The sequence below is a fragment of the Mytilus edulis genome, chromosome 2 (assembly GCF_963676685.1).
Source record: "Mytilus edulis chromosome 2, xbMytEdul2.2, whole genome shotgun sequence".
Taxonomy (NCBI): Eukaryota; Metazoa; Mollusca; class Bivalvia; order Mytilida; family Mytilidae; genus Mytilus; species Mytilus edulis.
The window spans coordinates 37143821-37166376 of record NC_092345.1 but is presented as its reverse complement, the minus strand read 5'-3'; the positions used below and the strand labels follow the sequence as shown (position 1 = coordinate 37166376).

Sequence of the window (22556 nt, the reverse complement as noted above, 5' to 3'; positions counted from 1 at the left end):
AGCTGTATACATAGAGATATATGCAGGTTGTTAAGACACTAAATGAAAAAGTACATGTTCATAGAATTAAATGGAACCAAATGGATACTTCGGAGTACGAAAAATTGGTTGACATTGAGTTGAAAACTGAAGAAGATAAATGTATCTGAAACTTTAAAATTGGATTATATAAACTCATTTATGTCATCTATATGTAACACAATAGTTTCAACAGCAGAAAAACTGCAGCCAAGGAAAAAGAAGTCTTTTAAAAGGAAACGTGAGTGGACTCCTCAAATGTCAATTCTTGCTAAAGACTTAGATGCAAATTTCTTTCATTGGAAATGGAAAATGGAGGATGATAGAAACAGGAACAGTGAAAATTATAGAAAAATGAGATCAATATATAAAGAAAAACCTACGTTATGTCCAGAGGAAGCATGAAGCAAATAAGCGTCAAACTAAAATGTCAGAAATAATGACACTTAGTAAAACAAATGATAAACAATTTTACACATTGGTAAAACATCAAAGAAGAAAAGGATCCTCGAGCTCGTCTACCTCAGTCTTAAAATATAATGACAATGTTGCAGACTTTGATGAAGATATTCTAGAAACATGGGCTGATTATTTTGAAGATCTTGCCAACCCAGTTAATAACCCATGTTTTTTGATAACGAATATAACACCCGTGTTGAAAATGACAATAGTTTATTGCATGAGATGTATTCTACAAATAGAGACCCACTCCAGATGGTAAATGAAGACGAAGTAACGGACTGCATATTTTCATTCAAAAATGGAAAGTCTCCTGATGAGACAAGATTTACTAGCAATCACCTTAAACATGGAGGTCAAAATCTTATATAAAATTGAGAATGGAAATGGGGAATGTGCCATACTTACAATCCTTGTGAACTTACAGTCCGCGGTTTCAATTTGCAATTCGTAAAATAATTGAACATGGTCAGAAGAGGCCGAAAAAATGAGGAATTGGTTCTCAAATTGATACCAATATAACTTATTTGGGTTTAAGTATTACGTAACTCTGTATGTATGAAAAATTACAAGATAAAATATTACTATGTTACATAAAGTATATCCATACTAACAATCCTTGTGAACTTTATATTTCAAAATATACATGTTCCAACATGACACGGGTTATGTTCTTCTCATATATGTTATGATGGTATGATACTAAACCCCTAACGGGAAGGATTGTGCCTGATGTTCATATGATGAAATCATAATCTTTCAGTCAGTTTAATTGAAGTCTGGAGCTGGCATGTCAGTTAACTGCTAGTAGTCTGTTGTTATTTATGTATTATTGTCATTTTGTTTATTTTCTTTGGTTACATCTTCTGACATCAGACTCGGACTTCTCTTGAACTGAATTTTAATGTGCGTATTGTTATGCGTTTACTTTTCTACATTTGTTAGAGGTATAGGGGGAGGGTTGAGATCTCACAAACATGTTTAACCCCGCCGCATTTTTGCGCCTGTCCCAAGTCAGGAGCCTCTGGCCTTTGTTAGTCTTGTATTATTTTAATTTTAGTTTCTTGTGTACAATTTGGAAATTAGTATGGCGTTCATTATCACTGGACTAGTATATATTTGTTTAGGGGCCAGCTGAAGGACGCCTCCGGGTGCGGGAATTTCTCGCTACATTGAAGACCTGTTGGTGACCCTCTGCTGTTGTTTTTTATTTGGTCGGGTTGTTGTCTCTTTGACACATTCGTCATTTCCATTCTCAATTTTATATTCCAACTGTTCTCAAGAATGGCATAGCTTGTACAATTTTTAAAAGTGGTGGCAAACCAATAGACAATCCTATAATTCTTACAGAAAAATCACTGTAACCAATCCTATAGGGAAAATGATAGAAAAACTACATTTATTCCGAAACAGCAAAACTATTAGTAAAATCCAAAGTATTTTTTGTCCACTGAAAGATAATTTTGTATGACAAAATTTAAATTTGTAGTATGCTACAAATTTGGTTAAACTGATGAACTCGTTTTTGTTGAACAAAACTCACTTTTGTCCGTACCAAATTGAATTTCGAGTACAAAACCACAAGAGTCCCATTCGGCGCCCCGTATTGCTTGTGTAATAAAAATATTGCAACTTTATTACTCATAAGAAATAATGACTTTTAATACCAAACATGACAGAAAAAGAAGAACATGTTAAATTCACTATTTCACGCAATTTTACAACATGATATTTGGTTCAACTTGATTGTAAAGAAACTTAATACGCTCTATAAATATATATTGTGTAGGTATTTTTTTAAAAACACCATGTAGTTTGAAAACAAGTTCAATGACCCATAATTATTATCCATATTTTGTCAATAGATACCGATATGAGTTGTGAAAAATACAGTCCGGTTTCAATTTGCAATTCGTAAAATAATTGAACATGGTAGAAGAGGCCGAAAAAATGAGGAATTGATTCTCAAATTGATACCAATATAACTTATTTGGGTTTAAGTATTACGTAACTCAGTATGTATTTTATTAATGAAAAATTACAAGATAAAATATTACTATGTTACATAAAGTTCAAATGTGGGATTCGGAAACAAGTTTGGAAAAACTTATATAAATCCGTCTCCCAGGCTAAAAAAAATAACATCTATTTAACAAACAATATAATATTACGTGCCAACAGTTTATTCAGTTTAAGGTATAGCATATGATAAATTGAATAAACACACATGCACACAAAATACAACTAACAAAAAAAAAATAAAGAAATAAAAAAAAAATGAAACAGTCAACTCTAATTTACTTTCTTGATAGACAGTCACTGGAACTAACACACATCGTGACATGTCCGATTATAGTCAATAACACCGGGCAATCCACTCGATTTTACATCGTAATTATATATATATAATATAAACATATATATTATACAAGATCAACTTTCAAAATGTTTTGTTTTATTTATGTATTCAGAAAAGGGGTAGGTTCAGTAAGACCCCTTTTTGGTCCCAAAATATAGCAGTTTTACAAAATTGTGAAAATGTCATCTTTTAGCTGGTTATTGGAAAGTATATAGAATGCTTCTGCTACACAAATATAGGCTGTTTTTGTCAATACAATGCACATATATCGAGTACTAACATCATTAAGTCATGCTAAATTACTGAAATCTTAACAATTTTAGCATTTTACCTAAATTTTAGACGGTTTCCGTCGTAAATGAAAGTGGCCGCATTCGTGTTCGTTCATAATATTGAAATGTAAGTTGTATTTGATAATAATACATAACATATATAAAGATTGAGGATGAACACGGATGCGGCCACTTTCATTTTTGACAAAAACCATATGAAAAGTGACGATTTGTTGCATATTTGACAGATTTTTCATATTTAAGCTTGAATCTAAGCGTTTTTAATGACATGATCAGCTAAAATCTTTTACATTTACTTATTGAATCAACTAAAATAGACACTTAAATGTTTAAAAAGTGTCTAAAATCTTTCGTCAGCTGAACTTGAAATTTGAGGCCAAAATAGGTCCTTACCGGACCTACTCCTTTATGAAATATTTGCATATTGTCCTTGTCAGCCTTCAAACTGTCCCCATATAAGATAATTTTAAGATTAAAACAAGAGACCGTACCGATAGTATACCTTGGAATTTCATTAAATTTTGGACATTTGAAAAAGTAAAAGAGCCGGTAGTTTCTACTTGACCACAGGAACACCGTGCGTTTTCGATAAGATTATTTTTTAAATAGATGGTCCCTTAGAACACTACTCTGGTGTCTGAGTCTTGCTAAACATATCTGTTCTCTTCTACAGCCTAAGTGAAAATACTTTATTAATATTTTGAGAGAGCTACGTCTTAAAACCCGACTTTGATTGATTTAAACGAATGTCGTCTGGAATATTGTTCCAAAGGTTTATTACGGCCGGTATAGAAATGACTTTTGATAATAACTTGTTCTGCATAATAAACAGTTTGTAAATTCGAAGACCCCCTATTCCTGTGGTCGTGTAGATCTAGTCTCTGATTTGGAACTAACACAGAAAGATAATCAGACGGAACAATCTCCGTGAAACATTTGATGAAATTTTAATAACTTATGTGATCTTATGTTTATTACGCGAGACTGGAGAGTTTTCCAACCGGTTTCGTCGTACAGCAACTGTTTCGGTGTTATCTTCCATTTGTATAGTACCACCTGTAACGATTCTTGCTGCTTTTAGTTGTAAGTTTTCCAGAGATGTTTTAAAAAAATCAGGTATGTTATCCCAGACAATTTCACCATATTCTAAGACTGGGGGTATGAAAGATAAATAAATAGTTTCTAAATTTTTCCTTTTAAGTTTAAACTTTAGATTTTGGTAAAATGCTAATCTAGGAATAGCTTTATCAATAATCATTTTTACATGATTATTCCAGCTTCCGTGGCATCTTCATTTATAATAACCCCTTAACGCTTGTGCGACTCGACTTCTTTTATGTTATTATTACTCATATACACTGGCGGGTGGTCGGGTTCATGGTGCCTTTTTGAAATGGTCATTATTTCTGTTTTGTTTTGGGTTGAAATTGACAAGCAATTGCTTAGACCAATTATGTATTTTCTCAATATCTTTATTTAGATTTTCTGCCGCTTCATATTCGTTATCAACTACTATATAAATTGAGGTGTCATCAGCGAAAAGTTTAATATCACATTCGATATCATTAACTTTGTCATTTATATAAATGAGAAATAAAATAGGACCCAAGATATAGACCCTTGGGGTACCCAAGCTGAAACATGTTCATTGTTGGACGTTTCTCCACCAATCGAATGGCAACTTTTTGCCTTCTTGAGTTTAAATAGCATTCATACCAAAGTAACAAGTTTCAATTAATTCCGTTTTTTTAAGCTTATTATAAAGTAAGCCTTTATGCCAAACTCGGTCGAAAGCTCGACTTATGTCACAGAAAATTACCCTGACCTCTTTTCCTGTTTTCTGTTTATATTACATATAGAATAATATAATTGTTCAAGATTTGAATGAAAAAAAATACCTTGGGAAATGAGAATACAATTCACCAATGATTTTTGTTTTGTTTCTGTCATAGCTACTGATTCTTTACATTTTGGGACGATTGTAAATTATGGGACGAAATGTTAAAGTTCCACAACCGGAAGTGAATACAAATGCTTTGTCTCTTCCGGTTAAGTCAACATGGTGGGTGAACTGTTTCTAAATACTAAATTTTCAATCTGCCCTTATCATTGTAATCCTATATTATATTCAACTGAAAACTTGATTATAACTTCACTGTATATGTATTAAATATGTTGTGCTGCAAGTGCATGATTTTAATATTGATAAAATTGGATGTCAGATCACAATTGCAAGTTTACAAGCGATTATATCCATTCATCATACATTGATTAGAAAAATACGTAAACATATTTATTTTTGGTATGCTTAACTAATTAAACATGTTATGGTTTGAACCTGTCTTTTAAAATCACAAAGCGAAGAGTGGAGTGTTCGTATTGATAAATATACCTGGCATGAATGTTTAGCAAGTACTTGACGTAGGTAATTTTAAAGTCGGTATCGTCGCATGTACGTTAACTAAAACGGTAAAACTTGATACATTAAACTGACTTTCATGCAAATATCAAAACCATAATTTAAATGTCGATATAAAATCGAATTATTTTTTTTGATTTTTGAGCCCATGCACATGTTGCTGAAAACATGAAAACCAGCATTCACTGTAATATGTCATTCCAAAAAGATAACACTTCAAAGCAGCTTTACACATGTTAAATAATGCTTAAAACTGTTGAGCCAACAAGATGCATTTGCCTATACCTTTTGATTAGTCCGAGATTACTCTGACGTCCAACGGCTGTTTTGCCAGACAAGCTGGGGCCGTGGGACGTCGGAGCTCATCCCATATCAAAAAGTAGATATTTGCCCACCCAAAATAGATCCGTTGCTTCTGGTGCTGGTTAAGGGCCTTTGAATTATATAAATCGGGCATCAATCTGTTCATTTTTCATTTATCTCATCATTTATGTAAGTTTCACCTTCCTGCCAACCTTTATTTTTCCATATTTTAACAGTTTTCACCGAGACCCATCGATTTCTGCATTTTGACTTTCATTTTCAAAGATTATCACGTGACCACGAGAAAACAGTGCAAATAATCATAATGTAACACCTCGTTCATTAACGATGCAAGTTATCTAAATGTCGGAGAGCTTCTGATTGTTATCGTGATCAACTAAATGCTTAATACCGATTTCCTGTAAAGGAGGTGAAAAATCGTGGTTGGCTTCTAAATGTTAAACATCGATCTCCTATAAAGGAGGTGAAAAAATATAAATATTTGCATATTTGAGTCTGGAGGCTCTCTCGTAACTTAATGTCCATTTGAAAGTGAAAGTCAAAAATACAGAAATCGATGGGTCTCCGTGAAAACTGTTAAAATATGGAAAAATAAAGGTTGGCAGGAAGGTGAAACTTACATAAATGAAGAGAAAAATGAACAGATTGATGCCCGATTAATATAATTCAAAGGCCCTCAATCGGCAACAGAGCGACGAAGCAGCGCATCTATTTTGGGTGGGCAAATATCCACTGTTTGATAAGGGACGAGCTCTGACGTCCCACGGCCCCAGGTTGTTTGGCAAAACAGCCGTTGGACGTCAGAGTAATCTCGGACTACCTTTTGATATAAAGTGAACTTTATTCAGGAAAAGTTTTAGATGGGCTAATAAAATATATTGTCATTTCTTACTGGAGAGTCTGAGAAAAATGTGTGCTCCCATACACCTTATTGCTATTTGTCCGCCATTACTGGATATCACAGGTTTCGTAAAATTTTTAAGTTATCAAACAACATATCTGACGCTAGAATGGAATAGTGATGGTTGTATGTGTCAAAAGTTCAAGCAGCCGGGACTAAAGATAAGGGGTATTTAAGCAATCAAAATTTAAAATTGATATAATTTTACCACCATAATTTTAATACACACATGTATGTAATTAAGAGGGTAGTAATGCCCTAACCGTTGGGTGTCATACAGTAATTTTTGGCTATTGTTCGCGTCAATTTGGTTTAAATTTTACTGTGATTCATCAAATTATTGTTATCGTGATTCGTCAAAGGTTTGAAATATTAGTTATTTTTGGAAAATATTTCATGTGATTCAACAAAGTTATTGGATTTTTTATTGTCTGAAAGAAAGTAAATTTTATCGTTGTGCACCAAAAATTATCGCTAATGTTATTTGGTAATAATTTTTACCGTTACATGTCATGGAGGTACTCCATTACTACCCTCATGTAACTGTTGCTCTTAGTTCTTGTGATATTATTTTCCTAAGTGCTGAGCTACAAAGATTTTTCCTATTTTAAAGCGTTCTAAATTGCCACACGGGTTGAGGTTGCACTTATTTCCCCTTAAAGTCTTGTGCATCCAGAATCTTGTGGTGACGTGAAATACAAGAAAAGACACTAACTAAAATAATTTTGATTTACTCTGTTGGTGTAGAAATTTTTGCTTACAGAAAAGGGAGATGTGTTGTTTCGTTTATTTATTTGTAATTATTCCTAGTGGAATTCAAGTGTTTTAAGGCTTTGAAACATTAGTAAATAGTTAAACTGCTTGGAAGAATTATAAATTCTGTTTTTATTAAGTGTAAATAAAAGGTTCCTTTATTCTTAAAGTAGTTACAATAGAATAAACAACCCAACACATTTTTTCCTACCAGAGTTATCTTTTTTTGTTTTGTGTGACATCAAGATACATTTGTAATGTTGAGGAAAAACACCTTATCCCTCATACTAAATATGTGCTTATGCTATAAAATGATGAAATTTTCCATTAATCCATTCTCCTCCAACATATGAAGTAACAATGACAACACCAGCTCTGTGTAATAAGGTGACAGCGAGTCCTATATACAAGGTTTTCTTGTGTTAAGGATGACCTTGAACTTTATCGTCTAGTTATGGATTGTGTTGATGAAGAGAGCTTGGCTCTGATTATAGCCCACCATTAACACTTGCATATCTTAAATGATGTAATGGCAAAATTGTTCTTTTGGTGCTTATTTACCTTCTGGTTTATTCAAGTGCAAGTTTCACCCCAACCCCACCCCAAAATAAATTTTAAAACATACTTTGACATGTTTAAAGAAAAAAAATGAAATCATTCAAGGCCAGTGTCTTGACCAACTACTGTAAATTCAGAAATTATTGTGATGTTATTAATTTTTGCGAAAAATGTGACGGAGTTGTAAACGCAATAATTTAAACTCCCATTTTGAAATGTATATGAATTAAACAGGATTTTTCTCAAAATCATTATAATAAAAAATTGCATTTAAGTCTAGAATGACAAAATCACAATAACAAGTGCACACAATAATTTCTGAATTTACAGTAATTTAAAATCTGAAGTTGGTATAAATGAGGTAACTACAAGCAAAGTTTTTTAAAAAGTTGCGGCGGTTCACTTACATAAAGTTCTGAATATAAAAGAACACCTAAAAATTGTCTTTAATAGTTTATTGAAGTCTTCTGTCTAAATAGTCATCAGACTGATATGTAATGATAGTGGTGCAACTTTTAAGCCTACATCATCGCAACTATTGTAAATCCAAACCAAATTATAATTTATAACTCAATCATTATATCACTGTTTATTTGGTAATGCTATAACATGATGAAATTTTCCATTAATCCATTCTCTTACAACATATGAAGTAACAATGACAACACCAGCTCTGTGTAATAAGGTGACAGCGAGTCCTATATACAAGGTTTTCTTGTGTTAAGGATGACCTTAAACTTTATCGTCTAGTTATGGAATGTGTTGATGAAGAGAGCTTGGCTCTGATTATAGCCCTCCATTAACACTTGAATATCACAATTTAAAATGATGTAATGGTACAATTCATTGATAAGTAGTGTTTCCTACAGGTGGTTTTGGCGTGTAATGACGCCCTGCCGCGATTTCTCGACGCCCTGCCCTTTTTAGGAAAAAAATTTGGCGCCCTGCCCTAGTTTTGTCGAGATTCCTGACGCCATGCCTTTACGGTACTGAAAGACATATTTTATGAATACCGCTCGAGTTATTTCCCTTCAAACGTAAACAAAAGTACACTAGGACGCCATTTTGTAATCGATTTTGTAATCAGCTGATTAGCAAACTGCAATAGATTGAATAGTGAATACAGATACTAATCATGCGTCCTGATTGTATCCCCCAAGTCCCAGAAACATCGTTTTGCCTAGAAGATTAATGATATGACATTGTTTTGACAAGAAACTAAACCGGAAAACGATTTCAAAACATCGATTGCTTAGATCAATATTTTTGACAGCTGATGGATTTCTAATTTACATAATATACATTGTTTGCATGGTTGAACAAGCCAATGAACGGCGATCATGAGACATTTGTCAAAGTGAAAAGTAAAAATTCTTTGCAAACTATTTTTAAATACAAATGCTTGACTGCACCTTAAATGAAAGAATAAAAATCCAAACTAAATTATTAAAAGCAGAATAATCCAGAAAATAAATGAATTCCTTGATGAAATATGTCTTTTGTTTACAAACATGTCACATGATCATTTTAGGCGGGAAAAATACTTGGGAAAACACCTAAGTAACAGACAACTATTTCTGGCTATTTATAGACATTTAAAATAAACAGCTGATATGGTAGTGCCATGAAAGTAGTAAAACTTGGTGTATCTATATTAATTTAATTTGGAAAAGGGTGTAGAGGGGAAGGGGTTAATTTGTAAAGTTATTTTTTTTTTGTAATTTACTAAATTTTGGTTACTTAAAATGACCAGACAAATTCTTTAAGTTAATCATTTTAAATAGTCCATTCATATTTTAAAAAAAACCCAACCTATCACCCTGATATTTTTTATGGAACTCTGGCTTTGGCAAACCAACATTTTTTTTCAATGTGGTCCCACATCAAGAATATGATAGACCCAGAAAGAAGTCTGTTCCATGTATATATTTTGAACAATAACTATTAAGAGGTCATTAAACTAGTATTTTTTAAATGAATCCATTTTATAGAAATTGCCTGTTTATGTTAAGTAAGTGCCCTAAAATTGTTGTCCATCGCGCTTAATGTGCCCTCTGAGCTAACAATTACCCTGCCCTTTTTAAAAGCTGCAGGAAACACTATTAAGTGTTTGTCTGCCTTTAAATGCTGGCAAGTGCAATTTAATTTTTAAAGATTTATTAAACATAATTAAATTTTACAGGAGCTTAAAAAGAAAAATAAAAATCCAAGACCACCTTCTATTCTAGACTATAATGTCTAAAGTTGGTATAAATGAAGTAACCACAACAAAATGGGGAAAGAAAATTTGCGGAGGTTCAGTTTGGTATTAAATAAGAAAACTGATTCACCAAAAAAAATTCATAATTGGGAATATAAAAATTAAATTTTGAGCAAAAATCATAAGGGTCAATCCAAACCAAATTATAACTAGTAGATATATTTGTAGTACATCACTGTTTATTTGGTAATGCTATAACATGATGAAATTTTCCATTAATCCATTCTCTTACAACATATGAAGTAACAATGACAACACCAGCTCTGTGTAATAAGGTGATAGCGAGTCCTATATACAAGGTTTTCTTGTGTTAAGGATGACCTTGAACTTTATCGTCTAGTTATGGAATGTGTTGATGAAGAGAGCTTGGCTCTGATTATAGCTGTATAGTTAAAGCATACAGACAATTTGCTTGAATAAGTTGTCAAAAAAATGTTCTGTGCATTTTTACCAACTTGCTTGAAATTACTTTTCATCACCAGGTAGTTCAGGACAGAAGCTATCTTTCATTGATCTTCATTTCAAACATCATTGCAACAATCTTTAATAGCCCAAAATGGTCCAGAGGATAATTGCTTTTAGTAAAACTGTCTTTGTACATTTGTCTATCACAGGATATATTTTTTGGCTTGGGTTTTCAATAACAAAGAATGAAGAATGAAAAAAACGTGTTGTCTTAATTTTGTAGGATCGAAAATTACTGACAAGCCTGTACTATGATCTTGCTATGAATTATTATTTAATTTTATTCCTAGAATTAACAGTTAAAGTGTCAAGCTTGAACATGATGAAATTTTCCATTAATCCATTCTCTTACAACATATGAAGTAACAATGACAACACCAGCTCTGTGTAATAAGGTGACAGCGAGTCCTATATACAAGGTTTTCTTGTGTTAAGGATGACCTTGAACTTTATCGTCTAGTTATGGAATGTGTTTTTGAAGATAGTTTGGCTCTGATTATAGCTTGACACTTTTAACACATCTAAAGCAGGGCTCACGCTACCAGGCGACTTGGGCGAAGAAGTCGCCTTCCTGACCGTCACTTCGCTTTCCCCGACCCCCAAAAGCGAAATCAAGTCGCCTTGTTCTTGACGATACTCGCTTTCAGTCGCTTCCGTCATCGGACATTTTCAATTTTTACCAAGTTGATGAAACATCAATTTTTTATTGATAATTAAAGAAATTCAGACATAAACGATTCATTATCTTTAGAAAAGAGGTTGAAGCATTGTCTTCGCAGTGTGTAGCAGGTTATTTGATAAAAATACAACTTTTTATCACTTCATGCATTTTCGGAAGTTCCGGTGGTTGTTACTCAAAAACGTACATAAACCTAAATTTCGGCGGCAAAATAAGTTTGTTACTTCATTTAACCGTGATAAAAGTTGCCTCCAGTAAATGTTTAATCCATTTATTGCATTAAAAACGTCATGTTCCTTTTCAAATAACTTGTCAAACATCGTTTATTTTTGTAAATTTTCTTGCATTCGTCCGCCATTGACCGATTTCTAAACTACGGATCTGAACCAGAGCAGCTATGACCGAAATCCGTACTTTTACAATAATTACTACGGACGCACGGACGGAACAGCTGACAGAAGAATATTGATCCCAAAGGGAAAAATTACGCATTCCACACACATTAAGAGACTTTTGGTTACATCTAATTAATTGGTGTACATAATTCCCTATATTTTTTATGGATTGTTTCAAACTATTGATTAAAGTTGCTTAACTCTAAGACTATTATACTAATTTCAATATATTATGGCCCAGCTTAATAACTTTTATATTTTTTTATGAGAAACACTGAATTTCATACACAAGATAATTTTTAATTAAATTGTAATATAAATGATATATTATAATTTCTTTACATTTTTTTTAGTGCTAGATATTTAGTTGGAATAAGTTTCTCACAAGAACCTTAGTAAAACTTAAACAACTTTTAATTTCAAATGTTACTTTAATTGTATTTTTTTTTTACTCAGATATGAATTGAACAATATAAAAAGAACATTATTTACATATGGCCCTTTATACTATTGTAAAATCCAAACATTGTAGCGCACCGCGCGAATGAGCACTTCTCTTTCAAATCTCACCACTTCTCCCTATCAGTTTCAAAAAGAGAAGTCACTTCTCCCTATAATTCTGAAGTAGTGTGAGCCCTGATCTAAAGTTATTATTAGATTCTTGAGTCTATCCTTCAAATATATCTAGAAACAATAGGTTACAAATCGTGATGTCTAACTAAACATAATTTATTTTGTAGCCCATTAAAAAGGGGAAAAAGAAGAAGGTGGCATCTGCCCCTTCTGTAATCAAGAAGGCCATAGAAACCAAAAAGACTGTCAACCCCCTGATAGAAAAAAGACCAAGAAACTTTGGCATTGGTAAGTTTAAAGTATATACTGATTAACAAAAGATACATACATGTACTTCTATGAAAATTTATTTGTTGAGAAATAACTGTTTATTTAAGTTTGTTTTCAGATTGGTTAGAAATAATGACAAAATTTTTACAGCATTCACATAGATGCCAATCATTACGATTTTTCCGTGGTTTTTCCGATTTTGCGATAAAAACTACGCCATTACGGTCAAAGTCGAATAGTTACCAATCATCGACGTTCAATTTTGTAAAACACGGATTTTTATCATTACTTTTCCGTCCTGGTCCAGTATTTAGGAAACGTCAATGTAATGCTTCCGGTTTCTCGGGAGTTATCAACCTATTGTTGGGTAACTAACTGACTTCCGAAGAGGCAAACTTGCATTTTATTAAGTAGCTTTCCCCCTTTCTCTACTTCTCCTTTACAAAACAAAAATGTTTGAGTCGAGAACATCTGAACAATTAATGAATGGAATACATACTACAGACAACATGTTAAATGACAAATTTTAGTGTACATCACTTTGCAACCACTCGTCAGTAATTTTTATTGGTAAATGCACGTTTATGAATGATTACTGAAAACTTTTTAAAAATACGGATAATTTGATAGTTTGTTACTGATTGTGTCAAAAGGGGGTTGGCATCTATGTCAGAAATCGGCTTCTCAATGTTTGATATAGTTATATGAAACCACTGTACATGCAACGTATACAATCTGTTGATAAAAATGTAAAATTGGCAAAAGAATGGAAGTTAATTTATAATATTGCCTCATTTGCAATATGCTTTATGCACACTTTTGTGTAATTACTGACACTAAAATCTTTTGGCTTGCTAGTTCTAAGATCTATAATGATGCAAGGACTGAAAAAAAAAACCCCAAGATTTTATGGGGAATGTGAATTTTAATTTTTAATTACAGGCCAAGATATTCAGCCTAAGAGGGATCTCAGCCGTTTTGTCAGGTGGCCTAAGTATATCAGACTCCAGAGACAGAAGGCTGTGTTACTTAGGAGATTGAAGGTTCCACCACCAATCAACCAGTTTAGACAAGCTCTTGATAGACAAACAGGTAAATCCATCATTGTATTAGTCTTGTCAGCAAATAAAAAGGGCAGAAAGTTTTTTTGCAGTCAACATTTAAAGATTCTAATTTTTGGCTTAGCATCAGAAAGAGGCAAGAATTAACCATGAATGAGGTCACATCAACTATGACTTAAAATTTGAGAAGCATTTTCATTATAAAGATGCCAAATGAGTGTTTTGACATAATTTTGCACTTGTAATATTAGACATGGGAATGTTAAAGTGCCAGTGAGTCATGATGTCTTATGGACACATTCTTATTTGTGATAAATAAGCTCAAAATTGCACTTGAAATTACCAAATGATGGTATTTACAAGAAGCATTTGAACGATGATGATAAACATATTTGCTATTTGACAGCAGTATGATACAAAAAAATCTACCACCTAGATCTCTGAGTTCAAATTCTTGAAATGTATAACTCTTGGAATTATAAGTATGTTTCCATATTTTTTTAATTTGAAAACTAGTGTGATGTACATGTATGTTGCTTCAACTTGATACCAAGTAGTGAAATAGGAACAAATGTTTTTAACAAGAATACAATGTACGTAGAGTATATTCTAACAATTTATATGTATATATAAGAACGTTTATAATGTTTTAGCCACCCAGGTATTCAGGCTGTTAGAAAAATACAAGCCTGAAACAAAACAACAGAAAAGACTGCGTCTGAAAGCTCGTGCTGAAGAACGTGCTGATGGGAAAGACGACAAACCAACAAAAAGACCACCAGTTGTAAGATCTGGTATCAACACAGTTACCAACCTGGTAGAGCAGAAGAAAGCACAACTTGTTATCATTGCTCATGATGTTGAACCACTTGAAGTAAATATATAAAAAGATATTTCTGCTTGTTAAAATGCTGGGGTGGGTGAGAGTGGACCTTTTTGTAGTAGTATGCAAAAAATAGTTAATTATCTTTTCCAAAGCAATTCAAATTGATAATCAAAGGAAAATTTGTCGGACAACTATTTTATCATTTATTAATTTGCTTTAAAGGTATATCTGAAGATGTTTGAATATCTTTGTCCACAATTATTTGGTGATTAATATTTGTCATAGGTAGAGGAGAAAAAAAAGTAATGCTGGCAAATCTTTGGAGATGTCTAAGAAAACATGTCTCTTGTTAAAATACCACAATGTTATCCAAGACAAACATGACTTTATTCACAAATACACTTTCATGTGGTTTGTATGCCTGAAATGAGAATCTTGAGATACTATGCAAAAAAAAAATATAAAGAAACCAGCCAGAAAAAGTATGTTAGATAGCAGTGATGCATGAATTTCTTCACCTGAATACTCTATGTGGATCAACATATCGAGCTTTTTAAATCTGAGCTTTCTAACATGATTTATATTTGGAATTTCTTGTTAAAAACCGTCTTTGCTGGCCAAATTCTTAATGCAAATTTCCATAAAAATGAAACACATCTCCTTAAAGTTAAAATCCATGATGATTTCAAAACCAATTTCTATTTTAATTAATCAGAGTTGTTATTTTCGTTGGGGTATTAAATAATTTATAATCTGAAGGTATTTCTTGCTCTATGTGTAAATAGTAAAAAGTTATTGCAGTTGTGGTTTCGGTTTAAAATTTGTGTTTTGATCTTGCTTTTGTGAATTTTGAGGGAAGATTTTTTAATTACAGTGATATCCTGTCACTCACAAATGTTTATTGGGGGCCTGATACAAGTTGGAATTCAATATATTATAAATTCAGACTTGTATACAGGGAAATCAAAAGTAGAACCTGATCTAGTATATTTAACTGTTCATAAATTTATAGTTGTTACAATCTAATAATCAGATAATTGGCTTCTAAAATACTACATTGTAGTTAGATCTCCCCATGAACATGTACATAAACCTCAGATTTTCAATCAAAATTTGATGATAATGATGAAGACAATATTTGCTATCTGATGCAAATTGATGCATAACAAATCTACCACCTAGATCTCTGAATTCAGAATTTTGATGAAAAGCTGGGTTTATTAATTAAACATTTTTTTTTAAGTCTGTTCATATCTAGATTATACTCCAGTTTTGCCAGAGAATTGAAAGAAATATTCGAAACTAATTGCTACTGTCATTCATAATTATAAATGGTAAATTTCTCAACAAATATTACAAGTCGACTAGGCTACCTTGTCTATCATGCTTATCGTATATGGATCTGGAAACTTGTAATTATTAAAAAAACAAAAAAAATTAACATCTGAAATGTGCCTGTGCACCAGTAGGTTGTCTTGAAGCAAGTGAAAATTTAATATTCACCAAAACTTAAGATAAGGAAAAAGAAATTGTGTTCCAACAAAAAAAACTATCGAAATTATAACTTGATATTAAATTCTGAATTGTGATGAGAAAAATATTTGCTATCTGATGTAAGTTGATGGATAAAAATTCTACCACCTAGATCTCTGAATTCAGAATTTTTGTAATTGTTTTATAAAACAACACTAGAGTCTCGAATTTGGAAGAATTTTGTTCAATATTCATAATGAACAAATTCTTTTAAAACATTTTCTTGTATTGGAAGGTTGACATGATAAGATTTTCCTGTTTTCAGATTGTGATCTTTTTACCAGCTCTTTGCAGAAAGATGGGTGTTCCATATTGTATCGTTAAAGGCAAACAAAGACTTGGACGTGTTGTACACCGAAAAACATGTACATCTTTAGCTATTACAACTGTTAATCCGTGAGTATTGTATTTAAGATCAGCCATGGTTAGCTGTGACAATTATACCTATCAGTATATCTATGACCAAGGAGGTTTTTGTGATAAAATGACCCCACCTTGATATGCATATCATTTTAAGTATAATCTTGAATTTAGCTCCTGTATATCACATACCTACAAAATTAATATGACTTGAAAGTAGTGAGAGTCATCTATTTATTAGCAACTATCAAGTCGCTCAATTCCCTTGTGTTCCTTGTAGAAAATCTTCAATTTTATTTCTGTTGCAAATTATCTAAATTGTTTTGATGGTAAAAAACCTAGTGACCACCATGCTTTGAGAACTCTTGACACAGCTGCCAATATTTTATCTTTAACCCTTATTTTAAATTTTTATACATTTTGATGAATTTAAGTTTACAAAAATAATGTATGAAAGCACTTGCTGGCAATGATATAAGAATTTCTTCACCTGACACTTTAATGAAGATAAAAAATCGAGCTTTTTAAAACTGAGTCAGCATTATATATCTGAGCAGATAAGGTCTAGGAAAATGAATTTGTTGTCTTAAAACACTGAAAAATATGACACACAAGCTTGTGAAAGACCTTAACCATGCAGAAGTACAAAGAACCATTACATGTACATTCACAAAGAAATGTCATGGTGTTTAAAAGGGGAGAGGAGGGAAAGTCCTTTTTCCCCACTGACAACACAGTCATCATGACAAAGCCACAGTTGCTGAATGTGATGTTAAACACCAAAATACAAACCAATCAAAATTAAGTACAATAATGTTAAATTTGAATTATGCCACAGTTAAATCCCAAAATGAAACTTGACAAGGATTAAAGAGTTCTTTGCAGTTCCACAACCCTTTATCTTATAGCATGGTTTTATTTTTAGTTGGGTCAGAGAGCATGTAATATTACTGTTAGCAATGATGATGCAAGAATTTCTTCACCTGACAGCAGTCATGAAGATTATAATCCGAGCTTTTTAAAACTGAGCTAACAAATGTTGCAACTTTTGTCTTTTAGTTTGTTTTCTTCATCATAATAAAATTCTTCAAATTTATTTTGAAAACAATGGTAAAATGTTTTACATGTTTGGACATTAAATGAAAGACTTTTTAAAAACATGATGAATGTTTCCCTTTGATCTGGCTAAAAGGCCATACTCTAACCAACTATTAGGTTTTACTTTGATTGACCAATAATAATTAAAGAAGTAAGAAAACACTCTTTAATACTAAGATTAAAAATTTGAATCCATCAATTGTTGATTGTATTTGTTGATGTTAAGTTTTGACAAACTTTACTTTTATGAATAATTTTGGTCTGTGTTAAACATGCTTAGGGCTGTTCCAGAATTAAATGTAAGGGAGGGGGGGGAGGCACTTTTATGAATAATTTGATGGGTGGTGGTTATTAATGAAAGATTGCTTGAACATTTAAATGAAATATCCAATTTGAAATGTATGCATGGTGGGGTCAAATAAAGAGTGCCTTCCCCCCTTACAGCCCTTAATGATTTGTTAATTTTCATTGTTAGCAATGATGATGCAAGAATTTCTTCACCTGACTAAAGTCATGAAGATTAAAATCCGAGCTTTTTAAAACTGAGCTAACAATAGTTGCAACTTTAGTTTGTCAAGCATAACAAGATTCATAAGATTCTTAATTTTTTTTTTTAAACAATTGTAAAATGTTTTACATGTTTGAACATTAATAAAATCATTTAAATAAGACTTTTTAAAAAAAACATAATAAAAACATGAATGTTTCGCTTTGATCTGGGTTTAAGGCCAGACTCAACTTTTAGGTTAAATCACTTAAATTGACCAATAAAATTAAAGAACTAAGAAAACAGACTCTTTTAAACTAAGATTAAAAATTCAAACCCATCAATTGTTGATTGTATTTGTTGAGGTACAGTTTGGACAAACTTTACTTTTAGTAATTATTTTTTTGTCTTGTTCTTGAACATGCTTAATGATTTGTTAGCAATGATGATGCAAGAATTTCTTCACCTGACAAAAGTCATGAAGATTAAAATCCGAGCTTTTTAAAACTGAGCTAGCATTAATTTCATTAATTGTTAAAGACTGACAGCTTAAAAAATGCACTAAACTATTCATCTCTGAGATTCTAGAAGTAGTTTAAAACAATTGTAAAATATTTTACAGAGAGGACAAATCACAATTGAATAAATGTGTAGAAGCTGTAAAGACAAACTTCAATGACAGAGCTGAAGAGGTAAGAAAATAGTTACTGAATATTCAAATGTCTTCATTTGAATTTTCCTGAAATATGCATGTTTGATTTGATAAAAGATAAGGGGTGAATTGCCTAGAGAAAAAGGTTTTTTTTTACCAAAGGATTTTGTATGTTAAGCTTTGCCTACGTTAAAGTTGGTTTTCCTGTTTCAAATTGAGACAACCCAGTGAATTGTGTAGAGCTATATATATATATATATATATTGTAATTTGTGACAGTAAGGTCAATACCAATGTACAACAAAGTTATCCCCATTCAATTGCAACTTAAAAAAAATTAGAAATAAAAAAATAGGGATGCCAAATAAGTACAGTAAGCAACATTTTAATTAATCTAGCATACACTTCAGAGCAACATAAAAGAATGTTTTTATGTAGTAAAAAAACGACTTTATGTTGCATGAACATCATATAAATTTTAAAGAATTTGTTATGACCATTCCATGGTCCTTTGAAAAGAAAAAAGATAGGATAGATGTAATTGATTCATTCTTCCTTGGCTGGGTCTGAGAAGTGTTAACTGATTAAGGTTCATACTTAAGAGATCAGGTTGTACATTCACTTGACAAAAATATACACTGGCAGTGTAAATCAGGCACGACTATCCAAGATCAATTAAAGTGGCTTAAAACAAATATAAACAACAAAGTCAAACAAGTCGGTGATATCAGTATATACATATGGTCAGGTACCTGTAACCTCACTACAAGGGACAAGAATGGTTACATCTCTCTAAGATCTACAAGTGATGATACAGTTCAACTCATCTTAGACAAATTTCATGAGTGCATTGATATTGTAAAGAAATATCCACATTCCAAGATCACAATACTTGAAATACCACCATATTCCATCATTAAATATAATCAGAAAATAGCCTCAAAGATCAACAATAAAAAACAAAACAACCACAAGGACGGCAATAACAATCACACCGACTTAGTGGCACAATCAGATATTATAGATAAATATACAGAACAAGAAACACAACTTCAACAACAAATAGTCAAAGTCAACGACGGTATTAAATATTTGAATAGTACTCTCGGAACAAAATCTCCCTGCTTCTCTATCCATCTACAAAGTAGGTGACAAAGGTCAAGAGGGAAAAGTAAACCGACTGAAAAATACATAAACTACAATTTATATTCTGATGGTATACATCCAAAAAGACTACTCGCTAAAGCCTGGCTTGGTCAAATTTCAGACTTAATACAGAAAGACTGTTGGTATTAATATCATAGTTGTAAAGCAGACTATAAAAACAGAAGGCATGGGATATCCAAGCCACGCTGTTAAAATATAGTTCTGATTACAACTAAAAGTGAATAAATAATAACCCGACACGATATTCTTTAAGCAACTACTCAACTAAAGGTAAATAATAACCTTGATACATCATGACAAGCATTAGCAAACAGGAAATACATACAAGTACCAACCCTAGAACTGAAAATTTACGATACAATGACTTTGAGCTAAATTTAGATAGGGCGATTGCTCGGAAACTTCAAGCTGCAAAGCGCCAAGCAAATATCATCTATAAATTTACAGGGGGAGGTATTACAGGAGAAGCTGATGCTGTTTCCTTCGAACTATTAAAGAATGCTTTGATATACTATTATCAACAACTCAACAGTGAGAATAACAACATTACTGTAAAAACAGTACAAGACCAGGATAAAAAAGGTCTTGTTATCAGCATGATATTTCGTATGTACATAGACCAAACCCACATCTATACATTGTCAGCATACTACACGACTTGCCGCTTACTAGTCAATGGGAAAGATACAGAGAGGTTCATGAAAACCGACCTACCTAATATACATAATACCATCAAAAATGTAGTCCTAAATGGTAACCGAGTAAATCTTCAAACACTCAATAACCAATTAGAAGAACAATTGCAACAACTATCAAATATGAGGAACTCGCCAACAAACTCCAGTCAGGACTCTAGCATTAATACCTCCCATACTGCAGTCACAATTAAAGATACTGTAATATCTAAACAAAACAGTGAGACAATCTCTATTAAATGTGTAAAATGCGGACGTAACGTTCAGACAAGAGGGGTTCTTTGTACTACTGGTAAACACTGGATTCACTACAGATGTGACTATTTAAATGAAGATGACATTCACAAAATAGAAAATAATACTAGTGACAATGCCTACACATGTAAAAAATGTACAGAACCATGTGTTAGTAAAAATAGAATACAAAATCTGATGTTAAAGCCTCCTCCAGAAATTGAATGTTTACACTCTGCAAGGGACATTCTAAACGAAGAGCTACAATTGGATTGCTGCATATGTAATCTACAGATAGATGGTGTCATTATCAACTGTGAAGTATGTACCTTACCCTGTCACCAAATGTGTATTACACGTAACAAAGAGAGCGATGATACAAGCATATGTACCAACTGTATAGGCAATATGGATCAAAGAACTGACTCGTCAAACACCAATGAACCAGATGTAGTTGATATTAGTACTCCAGCTACTCCGCTAAATGTTAATTCTACAAGGAATGATGACGAAGAAAATACAACTGTGAAAAATACATACAGTAGCAACAACACAGCTGTAACACAGAAAGAGAACATCGTAGATCCAAAGGAAATTAAACAAGCTGAATTGAGGCAAAGAGAGACAAAGTTACGTAAGCGTGAGGAAGAGGTAAAACTTAGAGAAAGAATGTTGGAAGAGACGAAGAATGAAAGAACGTGGTTTCAATCTCACATACATAAATTAGAAACTAGAATCAAAGAGCTCGAGAGATCAAACGAGATATTACGAAAAGATGTACAATTAATACATAGAACGGAAAGCAGCAACCCGACAATAGTACACACTAACCAAGATGATCAACATGTTAGAAGTACCCCAAAGGATAATAATTTCCTATTAAACAACCTGCAAGACAGAGTCTCCAACTTTATTTTACGTCAAATAGATACACAGTTATCCAAAATGGAAGGAAATTTTAACTTTGAAAATGAAAAGTTTGATAAATCACCACCTAAGGCTACACAGGCACCATCATCAGGTCAAAACCAAAATGTAAATATACCACAGCAAAACATAGCGAAACCATCCGTCCAACTTGATACAGATGTGAACTTTGAGGAGCACAACACTCCCATACTACCTAGAAATGGCCATCTACCACAATATACCGGCCCTCTTAATATTCAAAGACCAGAAACACATCATATAATGGGACAACCAATATACTTCCAACCACCTCCGAACATCAACCATCCGCCTCCGAACATTAACCATCCTCTAAAGAAACAAAATATACAGCATCATCCTGCTCAAACCATGACCAACTCTAATGCAAGTCAGGATTACCTAACGACAACTACCAATTCTTTTTTAGAGTTGAATCGCATGGTAAACAGACTGACCTAACCTCTAGTCACCGAGAAAGAAACATAGAGTGCAACAACAACAATCAAGACACTCTAAACATTCTATCGTTTAACTGTAAAAACATAAAAACTACAGGTCAATTCTTCCAAGAAATAGAGAAATCCATAGATATTATATTAATTCAAGAACACTGGCTATTTCATTTCGAACTAGAACAATTAAAAGAACTACACCCGAAATTAGTAGGTGTCGGAAAAGCAGTAGATTCAGATAACCCAATTGCGGCCTCTCATGTGCCTCGTGGATATGGTGGTGTAGCAGTGCTTTGGCAAAAATCAATAGACCGTTATATTAAACCACTGCCTGA

The 22556-nt window shown here is 32.6% G+C and overlaps 1 protein-coding gene and 7 non-coding genes across 9 annotated transcripts in view; all 8 read left to right on the top strand.

Annotated features, from left to right (window-relative positions):
* Positions 1 to 5148: 5148 nt before the first annotated feature.
* The window catches only part of LOC139512104 (large ribosomal subunit protein eL8-like), a 28437-nt gene continuing 11029 nt past the window's right edge, over positions 5149 to 22556 (top strand). Inside the window, exons 1-6 of one of the 2 annotated variants that reach the window (XM_071299494.1) lie at positions 5149 to 5191; positions 12624 to 12744; positions 13669 to 13818; positions 14441 to 14661; positions 16412 to 16542; positions 18714 to 18783. In XM_071299494.1, the coding sequence (XP_071155595.1) occupies positions 5189 to 5191; positions 12624 to 12744; positions 13669 to 13818; positions 14441 to 14661; positions 16412 to 16542; positions 18714 to 18783 (696 nt within the window). In that variant the 5' untranslated portion in view covers positions 5149 to 5188. Of the gene's footprint in view, positions 5192 to 10303; positions 10328 to 12623; positions 12745 to 13668; positions 13819 to 14440; positions 14662 to 16411; positions 16543 to 18713; positions 18784 to 22556 lie in introns of those variants that run through there. The other variant, XM_071299493.1, reaches the window with a different exon arrangement.
* Positions 14159 to 14235, top strand: LOC139513913 (small nucleolar RNA SNORD24). The gene has a single exon (XR_011662548.1). It is a non-coding gene; the product is annotated as a small nucleolar RNA SNORD24 (small nucleolar RNA).
* LOC139513909 (small nucleolar RNA SNORD36) lies at positions 15106 to 15181 on the top strand. Its single transcript, XR_011662545.1, has one exon. It is a non-coding gene; the product is annotated as a small nucleolar RNA SNORD36 (small nucleolar RNA).
* On the top strand, positions 16194 to 16270 carry LOC139513911 (small nucleolar RNA SNORD24). The gene has a single exon (XR_011662547.1). It is a non-coding gene; the product is annotated as a small nucleolar RNA SNORD24 (small nucleolar RNA).
* Positions 16971 to 17045, top strand: LOC139513910 (small nucleolar RNA SNORD36). Its single transcript, XR_011662546.1, has one exon. It is a non-coding gene; the product is annotated as a small nucleolar RNA SNORD36 (small nucleolar RNA).
* On the top strand, positions 17461 to 17539 carry LOC139513908 (small nucleolar RNA SNORD36). The gene has a single exon (XR_011662544.1). It is a non-coding gene; the product is annotated as a small nucleolar RNA SNORD36 (small nucleolar RNA).
* LOC139513906 (small nucleolar RNA SNORD36) lies at positions 18077 to 18155 on the top strand. Its single transcript, XR_011662542.1, has one exon. It is a non-coding gene; the product is annotated as a small nucleolar RNA SNORD36 (small nucleolar RNA).
* Positions 18529 to 18607, top strand: LOC139513907 (small nucleolar RNA SNORD36). The gene has a single exon (XR_011662543.1). It is a non-coding gene; the product is annotated as a small nucleolar RNA SNORD36 (small nucleolar RNA).